Here is a 15,029-nt window from a genome sequence, read left to right as displayed (position 1 = left end):
ACCGCTCTTCCAGAGGTCCTGAGTTCAATTTCCAGCAATCATATGGTGGCTCGCAACCATCTGTAATAGAATCCAACGCCTTGAAGACAGCGCCAGTGTACTTATATAAAATAAACAAATCTTTTAAAAAAATAGTAAAAACAAACAAACAACCTGAAGAGTTCAGATGGTGTTTTCCACTTTGGGATTTGCTGTACTGTGAGGGTTTTGCCAGACACAACACAGTAAGAATCTGAAGGAACACAGGAGCAATGGCTACAGTAACAGCTTAGTAAGCCAGGTCCTGGGAGCTTGACAGCAAGCAGCAGGGGAACCTGGGTCTGTTGTAATTGGCTGCAACACAGTAACCACCAGACCCCCTCTTTGAAGCTGGTCAAATGCAAATGTAAAAGCTGTAAATTTCCAGGGTGGATGAGTGGCTATGTATTGGTCATAGCACCCTGTCTGAAACAAAAATGCTACAGGCTTTCCATCTCAGATTACAAAGAACTCCCACTGTGATCAGTTTGATAAAAGTATCCAGCAAGGCTGGTGTAGAGTTAGTTCAGACTGTAGAGTGTTTGAACGCATGAAGCCCTGGGTTTGATCCCCAGCACTGCATAAAACAAGCAAGGTGCATGCCTGTACTTTCAGCGTTCAGGATATGGAGGCAGGAGGACTAGAAGTTAGAGCTTCTCCTCTGCCACATAGGGAGCTCAGGCCAGTCTGGACCCCATACAAAAGGTGGCTTTGGATCAGTCCAGAAGAGGTGACTGCCCACAAAGTGCTTCAGCTTACAGATTATGCTATAACCACCAGCAGCCATTCTAATTATGTTAGAGTCTATATCACAGAAGTGCAGACAGACAGAGGCCAAGAGACCCACATTGGACAATGGCTTCAGTTCCTGCAGATCTGTCCCTGCTACTGTTTCTTACCAGCAGTGCAGGACTGGATCAGAAGCAGGCAACTTTTATTCTCTTGTCCCCCTTACAAGTGTGCTGCTGTCATATGGTCCTGGCTTGTGTATAAACTAATCCTTGCAAGCATCATAATCAATTCTTCTGTCCCTTGGTACATATATGCTTTTTAAGTACAGATGAGGTCCAAGCCATGCCCAAGCCACCCATGAATCCAGCCAAACAATACTTACTTCTGCAGATGGAGTTGGAGACAAAGTCCTTGGAGACTGGAAGAAGAAGAGAATTTTAAGTCAGTGCATCGGTTAACTCCCTGCCAGTTTTGAGGATGGTAAAAACATCACTGTAAACACACAAGTCACCTTCCACAGCTGGGTAACTCAGGGGACAGGAGGCTGATGGGGAATTCTAGCAAGGCTCCCAGGAGACTCAGGGATATCCCTACCCAAGAAGCATGGCTTTAATGACTGTATAGTTGGACTGGTTGGAACTCCTTCCCTTCCATATCCGACTGTGTTTATGATATAACTGTGTGTTAAACAGCTAAGGAAATGCAGAAGTTTGCTAGTTCAGAACCGCAGCAATTACTGTAAGAGTTTGGTAGGTCTGTGATGACCCTCACATCACCTACCTCCACTGTCTGTTGTTCTGGGGTTGACTTCTGTATCAACAGGTGAAGTGCTTTCACCCCAGGACCTTGGCACTAGCATCTCTGACGCCGCCAGTGCTTTTTAGACAGCTTCAGAGCTCACTCAACTCTAGTGAAGTCTGTGTTCAAACTGCCTTCACACCTCATGATCTCCATTCACACTTTCCACCGTTGCAATAACTTCCTGCCACCCCTCTGTTCACACTTTCCATCATCACACTAACTTCCTGTGATTCCCAGTTCACACTTTCCTTTACACCTCCTGTGACAGCCCCATTCACACATTCCTGTACACCTCCTGTGGTTCCCTGTTCACACTTTTCTTCCCACCTCCTGCCATCCCTCTGTTCACACTTTCTTTTATCACACTAACTTCCTGTGATCCCCAGTTCACACTTTGCTTCACACCTCCTGTGAACCCCCTGTTCGCGTTTTCCTTCACACCTCCCATGACCCCCCATTTACACTTTCCTTCCCACCTCTTATGACCCCCTGTTCACATTTTCCTTCACACCTCCTGTGACCCCCATTCACACTTTACTTCACATCTTCTATGACCCCTCATTCATACTTTCCTTCACACCACCCATGAGTCTCCATTCACACTTTCCTTCCCACCTCCCATGACACCCCACCCCCGTTTACACTTTCCTTCCCACCTCCTATGACCCCCTGTTCACACTTTCCTTCACACCTCTCATCACCTCCCATTCACACTTCCCCTTGCTACCCTAACTTCCCTAACATTTCAGTGCATATCTGCTTCTTTGCTGACTGGCTCCTGCTTGACTCTGTCTACAACCACGTGTTCCCAGTGACAAGAGTTGAGTGAGTTTTGTAGTGAGTAAAATGTTTACAATTGAATCCAAAAGGCCTTTATTTTTTTATTTTTTATTTATTTATTTATTTATTTTTGGTTTTTCGAGACAGGGTTTCTCTGTGTAGCCCTGGCTGTCCTGGTACTCACTTTGTAGACCAGGCTGGCCTCGAACTCAGAAATCCGCCTGCCTCTGCCTCCCAAGTGCTGGGATTAAAGGCGTGCGCCACCACGCCCGGCCCAAAAGGCCTTTAACTAGCACTATAAAGAGGATTTCAGAGGGAGCACCTCTTGCTTTTAGGATTTGTTCCTCTCCTGTGTTATTTGTAAGCTGACAGACTACCTTACTCACCAAGCTTCCTTATGGTCCTCAGGAGCTATAGCCTATCGCTAGGGCTCAAAGCTTTGATGGGTAAGGATGGCGTTCCTAGAGAGAAGAAGCTAGGCATGACTTTGCCAATGGTTAGCTTGATCCATCCACTCACATACTTTCCAAATATGCCAATAATTATATCAAATTTTAAGTTTACTTTGTGTGTGTGTCTCTGTGTATACATGCATGCGTGTATGTGTGTGTGTGACTTGTGTCTCTACATGTGTGCATGAGTTTGAGTGTCTGAGTGTATACATGCATGCATGTGTGTGTGACTTGTATGTACACATGCATGTGTGTGAGTGTCTGAGTATATACATGCATGTGTGTGACTTGTGTGTATATACATGTGTGCATATGTGAGTGTGTGTACATGCATGAATGTGTGTATGGCTTGTGTGTATACATGCGTGCATGTGTTTGAGTGTCTGAGTGTATATATGTATGCATATGTGTGACTTGTGTGTATACATGTGTGTATGTGTGTGTACATGCATGTGAGTATATGCGTGTATACACGCATGTGTGTGAGTGTCTGTATATATGTATGCATGTGTGTGAGTGTCTGAGTGTACACATGCACGTGTGTGACTTGTGTGTATATACATGCGTGCATATGTGAGTGTGTGTACATGCATGAATGTGTGTATGACTTGTGTGTATACATGTGTGCATGTGTGTGTACATGCATGCATGTGAGTATGTAAGTGTATACACCCATGCAAGTGCATATGAGTAGGCCAGAGATCAATGTCAAGTGTTTCTTTCAATTAATTTATTTTTTGAGTCTGTTCTTGATAGACCTGCAGGTCGCTGGGTCACACTTGCTGGACAGCAGACCCCAGGAATCCTTCTGTTTCCACCACCCAGCACCAACATGGCAGGAACATGCTGCCAAACTGGGAACTGTGTTCTGGGAATTGACCTTAGTCCTCAGGTTTTGTGACAAGCACTTCACTGGCTGAGCTACCTCCCCATCCCTTCCGTGTCTTTAAAATAACTCATGGGTCTACAAAATAAGTGTCATAACTGATAGAAGAAGTGATAGAATAGCTTGTAGTGTTTATGTGGTAACAAGATACATGCATTCAAAGGAAGTTTATTAATGTATCTAATTTCTGTCCCAAAGGGGCATCCTCTATGAACAAAGAAAGCCACAGGCCACAACTCTACGTTGGCACATACCAGTGGATTGTGAGAACAGGTGGAATGTTAGCATTTTTGTTGGATGTCAAATATTGGTCTAATCTAATGATCTCATTCCTTATAGACAAACTGACACATTTACTTTCCAAGTCCTGAGTTAGTAGTAGGTGGCACAGTCAGATTTTAAATGACCTAAACTTCATTTCCAAGCCAAATTTCTGCTTGATATTTGCTACTCTAGAGGAAGGTACTGGAAGAATACAAAACAATAACACATAACAATAATAACACACACACACCACCCAAGAAAGTACACACGGCACACATGCACCTTTAAAACCATAAAAAAAACAACATTTCCCTTTTGCATATATGTCTTGAACTTTAAAAAAAGACACCTGAGCACTGACTCGAAGGCCAGTCTTTATGTCCTTTGTTCAGAAAGTTACCCTGACCCTTGACCTCTGAAATTCTGAAATCCAGTGGTAGCTAACAGCCCAGGACAATTAACCGTCTGTAGGTGCAGTACAGCAAGCAAACCACCAGATGGCACTATGGGAAAAATGCAAGTCCCTTGCCAGACTGGGGACCTTAATGCAGGCTGTGCTCTAGAATAAAACCCAGATTGGGAATCAGCAAGAAGAGGAATAATTATAAATACACAAAATTGTTATAAAACAATAAATACTAGTGCACATAACTGGGAATAAATCAAAGCCAGCATCACATTTTCATGCCTTTTGAGGGAGCAGTGTTGAGACAGGATTTTCCAAGCTCCTGCTGTATCCCAAAGTCTAGCATGACATATGTGCCTCAAGTGTTTGGTTCGTCTTATGCAAGTCTAGGCACCGTGGGATGCTACAGTTTACAATCATCTCTGGCCTTGGCTGGAGGGCCCAGTTAAGTCCACTACTTGATAATATTTCTCTGAATGGAGTCCAATCAGGTTACGGATGACTCCAACTTAAATAATGAATAAGACAGAGAAAGGGTGTGCAGTGGGAAAGCATGGTCTATCAGGCTCCAGGGTCAAGCTGTAATAACAATGAAAATAAATAAAGGGGCTGGGTGTGTGGCACACACCTTTAATCCCAGCAGTCATATCCCCATGAGTTCGAGGCCAGCCTGGTCTACAAAGCCAGTTATAGGACAACAAAAGCACACAGAGAAACCTCTCCTTGAAAAACCAACCAACAAACAAAATGGTAAGTGAGAAAATTAGAATAAATTGAAGGAGCTGAGGGAAACGGCGTATGGTCAGGGTGCGAGGTGGCAGTAGGTATCCTCTAACCCTAGGAGCTAGCACAGGGGAGAGAGCCCTCTAGGCTGAGAAACTCTAGACCAGCAGAGGGGCAGGCCTGCACACTGAGCTGTAGTGAACCTTAGAAGGGGCCACAGCAGTGGCCACGGCCACACTGAGCATGCGCAAGCCTGCCCCTCCTCACTGAGCATGCGCAAGCCTGCCCCTCCTCACTGAGCATGCGCAAGCCTGCCCCTCCTCACTGAGCATGTGCAAGCCTGCCCCTCCTCACTGAGCATGTGCAAGCCTGCCCCTCCTCACTGAGCATGTGCAAGTCTGCCCCTCCTCGTTGCTCTTCAGTTTCTTGAATCCATATAAGCATCTCCAAGGAGCTGATTGTCATTACCCTATTTTCCTGATGAAGGGACTGGGATCACCGTGACTGTCACATGACAATCGAAACCAGCATGAGCTAACACCTTCGGTTGAAACCCAGTAATCGATTCAAGGAACCCCAGCTATCTGCTCAGCCATACCGCCTTCCCCTCCATTCGTCCTCCATTAACATGTCAGAAACTGAAGCTACTTAAATTTAAGGGTGAGGTCTTACATCTCATGATCCCTAGAAATGTACTTCCAAGTTATCTGAAGGCCAAGATACCCTATGTATGACCTCCTTCCCTTAACAACCTGCCCCCAACACACACACACACACACACACACACACACACACACACACACACACACGCGCACGCACGCACGCACGCACGCACACGCGCATGCGCAACCTCAGGCCCCAACAGCTAAGTTCTTACCTCTCTACCCTCGTTTAGGAGAAGGTCATGGGATAGGTTCTGAATCGCTCACATCACCAAGTACGGAGCCCGTCAGAGTGTCGGCAAAGTCTGACATAGCTTAGTCTCAAACAGTGGTTCTTATTAGAGGTGAGTGAAACGGGACACTGGGTGGCCATATTGTTTGCAATCCCTGGGAATCCATTACCTCTCCAAGGCTCTGTCTCTCCTGCTTGTCCTCATAGCCTGATGTGTAGAAAGGCTCATAGGTAATGAGATCTGGACGCTCGATGTCATAGATCGCCTTGACCTTGGGGATGGCTGCTAAATCCTTGTAATCCAGGATTTCGTTGTCTACTTTTGCCTAGCAGAGTTAAACAGCGAGAAAAGTTAATCCTCTATTTCGGTTTGTGGAGAAATTATCCTCAGTGCCACTTATGGCCTTGCTTAAAACGGGATTCTTAAACCAAGCCAAATGCCTTGCTGCGTGATGTCATGTCCTTTAGGAAGGATCAATGCCCCTATTAATCAACGCGTCTATTAATCACGCTTAAAAATAAAATCTCATCAATGGCTTAGAATGGGCGTGTATAGAATTTAGTGAATAAAGAAATATTTCAACCTTCAGAATAGTTTCTCAACACAGAGAGAAAAAAAAAACTCAAATAGATGGTCAATAAATCTTCTCAGATAGCTAAATATAAGTACTGTATATTGAATAAACTGAATATGTAAATATCTTTGTGGCAGAATTTAATAACACCAGCAGCAGCATTATAAAATGGGCAGTTAATCCCCCAAATATCTGCACACATGTTAGGTGCAGCAATCTTTTAAGCTCTATCTATACCATGTGACTGCACCTTTGGGATCTTCTAACAGGATCCCTGGGGATCAGCTTCCTTTCTTGGCCTCTCCATCTGATGGTTCGAATCCCAGCCCCACCTGCTCCCCCAAGTGTCCCTTCTGGAAGTGATACTTACATAGATGGTATGGCCTGGTGAACCAGGGATGCTGGAGCCTGGTCTAGAATAGATACTTTCAGAGGAGGTCCTGGTGGGCTGCAAAATAAACAGCGAGTGGCCTGTCAGACTTCTGAACAGCCCAGGCACCCAAGCCTCATGGAAAACTCAACCAGCTAAGAAAAGAGAGACCCGTGAGTGTGGCGTAGGACGGGAGGTACACCCTTGAAGGAAAGGGCCTGAAAACCAGTGTCACGGTGGCTTTCGTGGCCCTTTCTCTTCCTTGTCGCTTACAGAACCTTGGGTTTGAACCTAGAGCATATCTTGAAGCTGTGCGTTTCAGCCCAGCTCCATGCCAGCCCAGTGTCCCAGCTCCAGTCACCAGCTCTCGTCTTCAGAACCACGGCAGAGCACACCCTGGGCTTTCCCTGCCCCTCACGGGCTTCCTGCTCACCTCTGCCCTCCTTCTGTCCTCTTGGCACCATGGGGATTATTTCAAGAGAGAAACCTTTGTGGAACCTGGTTCCTTGTCACAGTGCTGATTTTGCCTCGGTGGCCAATTTAGTGCGAAATCACAGCTGCTGGGGCCTCAGTATCAGGTCCCCATCTCCTTCTTCCTTGTCATTTATCACCTGCCCTTTCAAGAGCAGGCCTTGTGTCCCTGCCTCCAGCCTTTTATCCTGGCTGATCCATAGCCTGACCCGCTCTTCCCACCAACTTTCCTTGGTTGGTTCCTTTTCTTCCTCCAACCTTGAACTCACCCCCTCAGAGGCCTCCCATTTCTTCCTCAGTCCACAGACCATTCCCCTTGCTGTTGTCTCTCATCGTCAACCCTAATTTTTCCTTCGTGCATTAACTCCTAATGAGAAGTCGGTTGATTTCCTCACATTGCCCTGGATCCCCCTTTATTAGAGAAACATTGTGCAGAGATATAAATACTTGGAGGAAGAAACAAGCTATCCTTTATTTGTAAGTGTTTAGGTTTATTACATGGGTTGAGTGTAACCAGAGTCCCTGTGGTGGGTGTATGTGTGTGTGTGGCGGGGGGTGATGAGCCCCTGGAAAGATGGAAGAGGCTGGGTATGGGGCAGGAAGAGGAGGTACAAAGCAGGATCAATGGCTTTTTATCTCTGGTTGGCATGTTCTGGAACATTCTACAAAGAAAGCAAAGCCCTCATGAAAGTCTTCCTCTTGTCTATGTAGCTACTTCCTGGGGAGTAACACCTATAAAGCTAAAGTAGGAACAGGCCCCCCTCTCCTCTCTGATACGGTCGACTTCAGTTCAGTGCCTCGAATAGTACAGAAAGAGCCCAGAAGAACTTGGACTCAGGGCACTGAGTAGCTCACGTCTGAAGCAGGGACCACAAAGACAACCCGGCCAGCTCAGGGCAGCAGTGGTTGGACTCACTATGAAAGGCCGGGCCTGCCAGAGGCTGTAAACTGCTAGTCTCTGGCTGTCTGTACTCCTGCAATAGCCGAGTCGAGGTGGCAGGAGAAATCACAGCACAGCCAGGAGGAGGTGTGCCTGACTGGACAAGCTGGGTCTTCTCCCCAACACCGGGTATGAACCCGTGCATCCCTCTAATTGTGACTAGACTGACAGGTCACCAGGAACGATGAATTTCACTGAGAAATATCCCGGATTTCCTAACATTGCCCAAATATGTCTGGTTTCAAGTTCTATTTCCTAGCCCAAATACAGACATGGCACAAGCAAAATACAGGCTCCTAAAAAAAAAAAAAGATGTTGCCCCTCATAAGGGTTGAACAAAGTAACACACACATGAATGAATGTGTACATATGTGTGTGTATGTGTGTGTGTGTGTGACAGGGGTAATGCACAACACGTGTGTGTGTGTGTGTGTGTGTGTGTGTGTGTGTGTATGGCGCTAATGCACATGCAAATGTGTTTAAGAATGTATGTGTGTATGTGTGTGTGTGAGCATGTATCTGTGAGGGGATAATACACATGCAAATGTGTTTGTTTGCGTGTGTGTGTGTGTGTGTGTGTGTGTGTGTGACACACGTGTATGTGTTCATATGAAGGCCAGAGTCAGGCATCATCTACAGGAATGCTGTCAGCCTCCTTTGAGACAGGGCCTCTTCATTGGTTGGGAGGTCACATGACTTCCTATCCTTACCTTCCTTTACACTGGACAAAATACAGCTACATGCAACATATCAAGGTTAAAGTCTGCTTTTGGAATCAAGTCGCTCTTTTAAATCCTGGCAACACAAGTCTTTCTTTTTAAAAAACTTTGCTCTTCAACTTTTCAACTTGGGTGACCTAGGAAGGCAAAACTCCCGACAATTACGTCTCCAGGGCTGAATGAGAGCGGAGGCATACAGCTCCAGGCACTTGGCCAGGCATATGTAGGTGGTCAATATTTCCCAGACGTTGCGCCTGGTCTCTGATCCTAAGGGGCGGAGTTACCTGTGTTCCATACCTACTGAGAATATTCTCTTCACGTGTGAGATGCATAGACAGGGCTATTTGCCATTGGCTGCAGCTACAGAACTTAAAAGTCAAATGTGTCCCGGCTTGTCGGAAGATCTGTCACAGTTATGGGTGCTTTCCTGCCTGCAGCTGTCAGTGCCCTCTTCCTTGAGGACCCTGTGTAGGGACTCTGATCCCTTCATACACAGTGACTTCTACCCGTGGCTCATCCCTAGCATTTAACACCATGTGCTGTCTGCCAAATGGTTCTGGGTTTGCTGTCCCATGGACTCTGCTCAACGCTTGAAGGACACTGTTTTTTGCCATTGTAGACTGGTTCACCTCATGGCGATTATTTTCCTTTATGATGGTAAAATTATTTTTAAAAGCTGAACAATCGTCTTTGGAGGTTTTATCCTAAATGTTAAGAACTTATTTTATCATTTTATTTTATTGTATTGAATCTTATTGGTCCTGGAATTGAAGTAACAGCTCGTGCACACTAGGCAAGCACTCCGCTTCCGAACCCTCGCCTAGCTTATATTTTGAGAAGGAGCCTAAGTTGCCCAGGCTGGCCTTGCATGTATAATTCTGGAAGGGACTCTAGCCAGCTCACAAACATGGCTCTGGCAAGCCTTGCCCTCTGCTTGCTAAAAATCACCAGATTACATTCCTAAAGTGATCCACCACAGTCTATACTCCCTTATTTAGCCACTTCCTCTGTTTGAGGCTGACCAGGGAGGTCCGGCTATCAAAGTATTGAAGCCCAGCAAAAGCTCTCTTAGGCTGCCCTAATTAACACACCCTATTAAAATGAAACAGTCCATCCTAATGTGGGGCTTCCTGGTTATCCTTTATAAATTGCCTTTTGCCTATGGGCCATGTCTGTCTCCTCTCTATCCAGAGGCAGACGTTTGTCCTCCAGGGTACATATCCCTGCCCCCTCTCCTATTCTTCTATCTCCTGTCTTTGTCTTTTATTCCCTGCATCTTTGTCCCTCTGGGTCAAATAAATTTCCTCAGTGCTGAGAACTTGGTCTTGGGGACCCTGAGCTGATACTTTTCCTCTCAAAAATCCTGCCTCAGCCTCCAGAAATTGACATTCAATTAGAGACATCTAGTATTTTTATAAAGCATCATCTTATTATTAAAACAAAAACCACAAAAAAATATATAAACCAAAAACCAAAACAAAGCCATCCTATTTTTCCAGCTATGTTCCCCCCACCCCTAATGGCTACAAAGTTCAGCACTGTGACCGAGACAGTGCCTGACAGCCCCAGTTCTCCAGTATGTTGCATACTACCACCCAAGTCAAAATTCACGTCAACCTGGAAGCCCTCATTTCCTGAGCGCTGTCTCTTCAAAAGCCCTTATTATTAACCTCCAGTGTCCCTCACTGGATGGCGTCTAAATCCAAGAGGTGACCCACATTGTGTATGTTTAACCTACATTACTCACTTCAACTCAGATGCCCAGTGTCCCCTGGCAACCTGGCATGAACTGGATTCATTAACTCACTGGTCAGCAGTTTTTGTTACTAGTTTGCCTTCCAAGTGTTTAGATGGGGAAAGAAAAACCACTCTCTTGTCTATATTATACATATATAATATACATGGAGGTGACTTCAAATTCTATCCCAAAGACCGCCCACTTCCCTCCTCTACTCAGAAAAGGAAACTGCTAGATGTAGCAGCTGCTGAAAGAAAACACATTTGTTTCACTTCCTTTAAACACTTTGTATCCACACAGCACAAAACCAACAGCTTACAAGAGGAGTCAGAAAGACAAAGCTGACTTTTCTTTTTCTTTTTCTTTTTCTTTTTCTTTTTCTTTTTCTTTTTCTTTTTCTTTTTCTTTTTCTTTTGTTTTGTTTTGTTTTTTCGAGACAGGGTTTCTCTGTATAGCCCTGGCTGTCCTGGAACTCACTCTGTAGACCAGGCTGGCCTCGAACTCAGAAATCCGCCTGCCTCTGCCTCCCTAGTGCTGGGCTACAACTCAGGTAGGGTGTGTAGGAAGAGCAAGGGTAGATAAAGGGCCGTGTATGGCTGTGGTCTCTTGAAGTGTTTTTCTGAGGAGATTGGACAAATAGTTGAATCTTTGACAGCAGGAAGGAGCCTCCTTCTCCGGGACCTCAGTTGCACAGAACTGTCCTCACTCAGCCCTTCACCTCACTCAGCCCTTCAGGAAGGAAGTTTCCTCTGCTTTTGGTTCCCTCAGCAGTTTTCCCACCCTCACTTTTGATTTCAGAAAGGTGCTGTTGTTTTGTTTTGTAAATGGAGAGAGACCTCCCTGGGATACCAAAAACTCACTTCAAATGACCAGGAGAGCAAAAGGTTGTGTCGCCATTGCTCAGCAGCAGGATGCTGAAAAGGCTATCTATCGGGTTTTGTTCCCAGTAAGCCTTTGAAAAGCTTTCTAACTGCCTGTCACTGGATCCCTTTGTCTATCTGTGCAACCATAGCAGATCTACAGTATCGTAAGTAGGAGTAAAGCGAAAGAAGTTTCGGTGTTTCTGCTCCAACTTACCACAAGCTTTATATTTAAGGCATTAAGCACTTAGCAGAACTCTGGATTTGTAGGTGGAGAAATGACATCTCCACTTACTTACCTTAGGAGAGAGCTGGAAAGCTCTTTGCTGCCCCACTCCCAGCCCCCTTCAGCAGTCACAGGGATGCAAAGGCTCCCTCCATCTAAAGCCATGCTCTAAGAAGGGGAGAGAAACTACTGGGTGATGGGTAACCAGATCAAAGATCTTAGGAGCAGCTAGTAGGGCTACTGGCAGAAGGTGGCACTGCTGGGGTGACAGTACCTGCCTGGGGTTTTTGTTGGAGTTCATCAGACAGGGTGGCGACAGAAGCTGCAGAAGAAGGGATCCCTTTAGAATCTATCTGTACACACTGCATATAAGGAAGAGGTGAAACGAACTCCTTCAGGGAAACCATTAGGGCTTGGGGAAGATGAAGAAAGAACCCCTAGGTACACACACCTCCCAACCAGAGACTATTTCAGGAGGACCATCAGCCTTTGTTAAGGTTGAGGGTCTGGCTGTTTCTGTGGGACTGTCTGCTGACCAAACACCAGCAACAAGGCAGGGGATACTGCAGTGACATTAATGAGATCGCAAGCCACGTGGCTTCCTTGTTCTACAAACACACACACACACACACACACACACACACACACACACACACAGCCTTGGGCAGCCATCTCCTTGGGAAAATACACATGGGGTTCTGTTTGGTCTGTCATAGATTTGCAAGACATGCAGGTGAATGAATGGGTTCCAGAAGGAAACTGCCTGGTGCCATTTGGTCAATTCATGACTTTGCTTTCAATGAACAGCAGCAGGAGAACTTTTTTTTTTTAAATAAATGCAAATGGGGCTGGAGAGATGGCTCAGCGGTTAAGAGCACTGACTACTCTTCCAGAGGTCCTGAGTTCAATTCCCAGCAACCACATGATGGCTCTCAACCATCAGTAATGGGATCCGATGCCCTCTTCTGGTATGTCTGAAGACAGCTACAGTGTACTCACATACATAAAATAAATAGATCTTAAAAAATAAATTGAATGATGGTGACCCATGCCAGGCTATTCCACACTTGGCCATGAGAATGCTGTGTGCTCCGAGTATCATGAATCAGCAATGCTCAACATTTGGCCTACGTGCAAATGTCTCTGCTGCTCCCATGGGGCTAATTCCTCCAAGTAATCGATCAGAGCGTGTTTCCTTTAAGCATAGCTTCAATTTTTAACTTTTACCTGTAATTCAGAGGTACGGAAGGAGTGACCTCTAGATGTAAATTTTAAAAATGACTTTTGTTTTAGAAGGTGGCTGTTCTGCAGCAAAAACCAGGTCTTATTTCTGGAGTGTGGAGTCCCGACTGTCCCCAGAGGGAAGGAGCCGATGTACCTAACACCACAGCTGTTTCATGTACACGGTGCAAAGGGCTGCTGTGCCGGTGAAAGGAGCTTAAAGGCTCTGAGTGGCTGGAGCTCTTGGCGGCTCCCAGGCTTCTGAAAGATGCTGGTGAGCAACCCTCATCTCTTGTCACCACTGAAGGAAACCTTGACAAACATCATGCTTTCTCTGCTGGGCCCCTAAGCTGTTTACAACTTTCTGAGAGGAGCTAATGGTGACTTCATTGATTTTTTTTTTTAATGGCTGAATAATGGGAATCAGATGTCCCGTTAGAACAAGGCCAAGAGAGGAGGAGATGTTATTAAATACAGGTCCCCAGCTCCATCTCTCTGCTCCAAATTTCTTAAACTAAAGGGGACAGAGTACCCTGCCCCACAAATTAGAAGCAAGTAAAACTCCATATTTGAAATATTGCTTTTCCTCAATTCAGGAAAAAAGCATCAGTTGACTAAAGCATCAATGGGGGAGGTGGATAGTGCTAGTGAAGAATGTTCTAGAATTGAAAGGGAAGCTTGGGGCTGGTGAGATGGCTCAGTGGGTAAGAGCACCCGACTGCTCTTCTGAAGGTCCAGAGTTCAAATCCCAGCAACCACATGGTGGCTCACAACCATCCGTAACGAGATCTGACTCCCTCTTCTGGAGTGTCTGAAGACAGTTACAGTGTACTTACATATAATAAATAAATAAATCTTTAAAAAAAAAAAAAAAAGAAAGGGAAGCTTGCTCTAAGCAGGCCCATTGGCAGCAGGGACAACCTTCAGCTATTCTTGCAGTTTCAGGAAACTTCCCTTCTGTTGTCTCTTGGGAGCTTTGCACTTGGGTTGAACTTTAAAAATAGAATAAAGATTCTATGCTAACCAAGCTGGTGACCAGGCAGGCACCAGGGGGCAGGGCCTGAGGCTTGGAGTTGAAGAGCCCAAGTCCGCAGTGCCTTGCTCTTCACAGGCTCTGCAAGCCTGTGGTCTGCTGTCAGCCTCAGGTCACAGACAAAACCTCAGCGGCCATTCTCTAAAGGGTTCCTTCCACCTTCAGCTTCTCTAACATGATAGTTGAGTAAAAATGGAAGCCCCCAAGACTGTCATCCTTAGTGAGGGTCTGGATAGCTCAGGATGGAGGTGGAGGCACACAGATCAAACAGGTGCTGGCTGTGCAGCAGAGATTTGGAAAGCGTTTCATCCGGGCCCACGGGAGTCGCTTCTGAGGAGTTGCCTGTGGTTCCGCAGGTGCTCAGAGTCTCGCCTGCTCCTGGTGCAGGCAGCAGTTAACACTCCGGGAGCCCCTGGTTTTTCTGTCATTGTCTACTTGAGCACAGTGGGGAGAAGATGGCTAATACGCTCACAGCACCCAGGGTTTCAATACCAGTTCCTCTCTCACCAAGGGGGAGACTGGGGAAGGTACCTAGGTGTATTGGAGGAGAGGCGTGTCAGCATTCTCCTGTAAGGTCTTATGAGACCAACTCTCATAGGAATTCTTTGAAAATTCTGCAGGACTTGGCTGGCTTCCCCTTCTCTTACTCCTCCCCTCACTGTGGGCACTGCTGCCGATAGCTCCCAGCTTCCAGGTGCCCTTCCAGATGCCCAGCTCTCCCCTCCTTCACATTAAATCTTATCTGTCCTCAAATTTACAGGCTGCTTCTATCTTAGAACTGCCCCTAAGGAACTCCTTATCTGACATCCCCAAGACCGTGATCCACACGACCCACCTCTGCATCGAATTCCGAGTCTATTTCACCGTGTGTCTTTTCTGTTCTCTTTCCTTTTTCTCTTTTTTAAAAAGGGCATCAGGTG

The 15,029-nt window shown here is 46.0% G+C and overlaps 1 protein-coding gene across 11 annotated transcripts in view; it reads right to left on the bottom strand.

Moving 5' to 3' along the window:
- Ablim1 (actin binding LIM protein 1) overlaps positions 1–15,029 on the bottom strand; it is a 287,337-nt gene that overhangs the window by 29,978 nt on the left and 242,330 nt on the right. For all 11 annotated transcript variants that reach the window (XM_085833839.1, XM_085833836.1, XM_085833834.1 and 8 more), the window contains 4 exons: positions 12,130–12,177; positions 6,902–6,979; positions 6,127–6,282; positions 1,133–1,168 (listed from right to left, as the gene is read on the bottom strand). In XM_085833839.1, the coding sequence (XP_085689965.1) occupies positions 1,133–1,168; positions 6,127–6,282; positions 6,902–6,979; positions 12,130–12,177 (318 nt within the window). The remainder of the gene's footprint in view (positions 1–1,132; positions 1,169–6,126; positions 6,283–6,901; positions 6,980–12,129; positions 12,178–15,029) is intronic.

The sequence above is a fragment of the Mus caroli genome, unplaced genomic scaffold, assembly GCF_978045245.1.
Source record: "Mus caroli unplaced genomic scaffold, Mus_caroli_1 scaffold_20, whole genome shotgun sequence".
Taxonomy (NCBI): domain Eukaryota; kingdom Metazoa; phylum Chordata; class Mammalia; order Rodentia; family Muridae; genus Mus; species Mus caroli.
The sequence above is the reverse complement of the archived record's forward strand: the minus strand, read 5'-3'. Positions and strand labels throughout refer to the sequence as shown.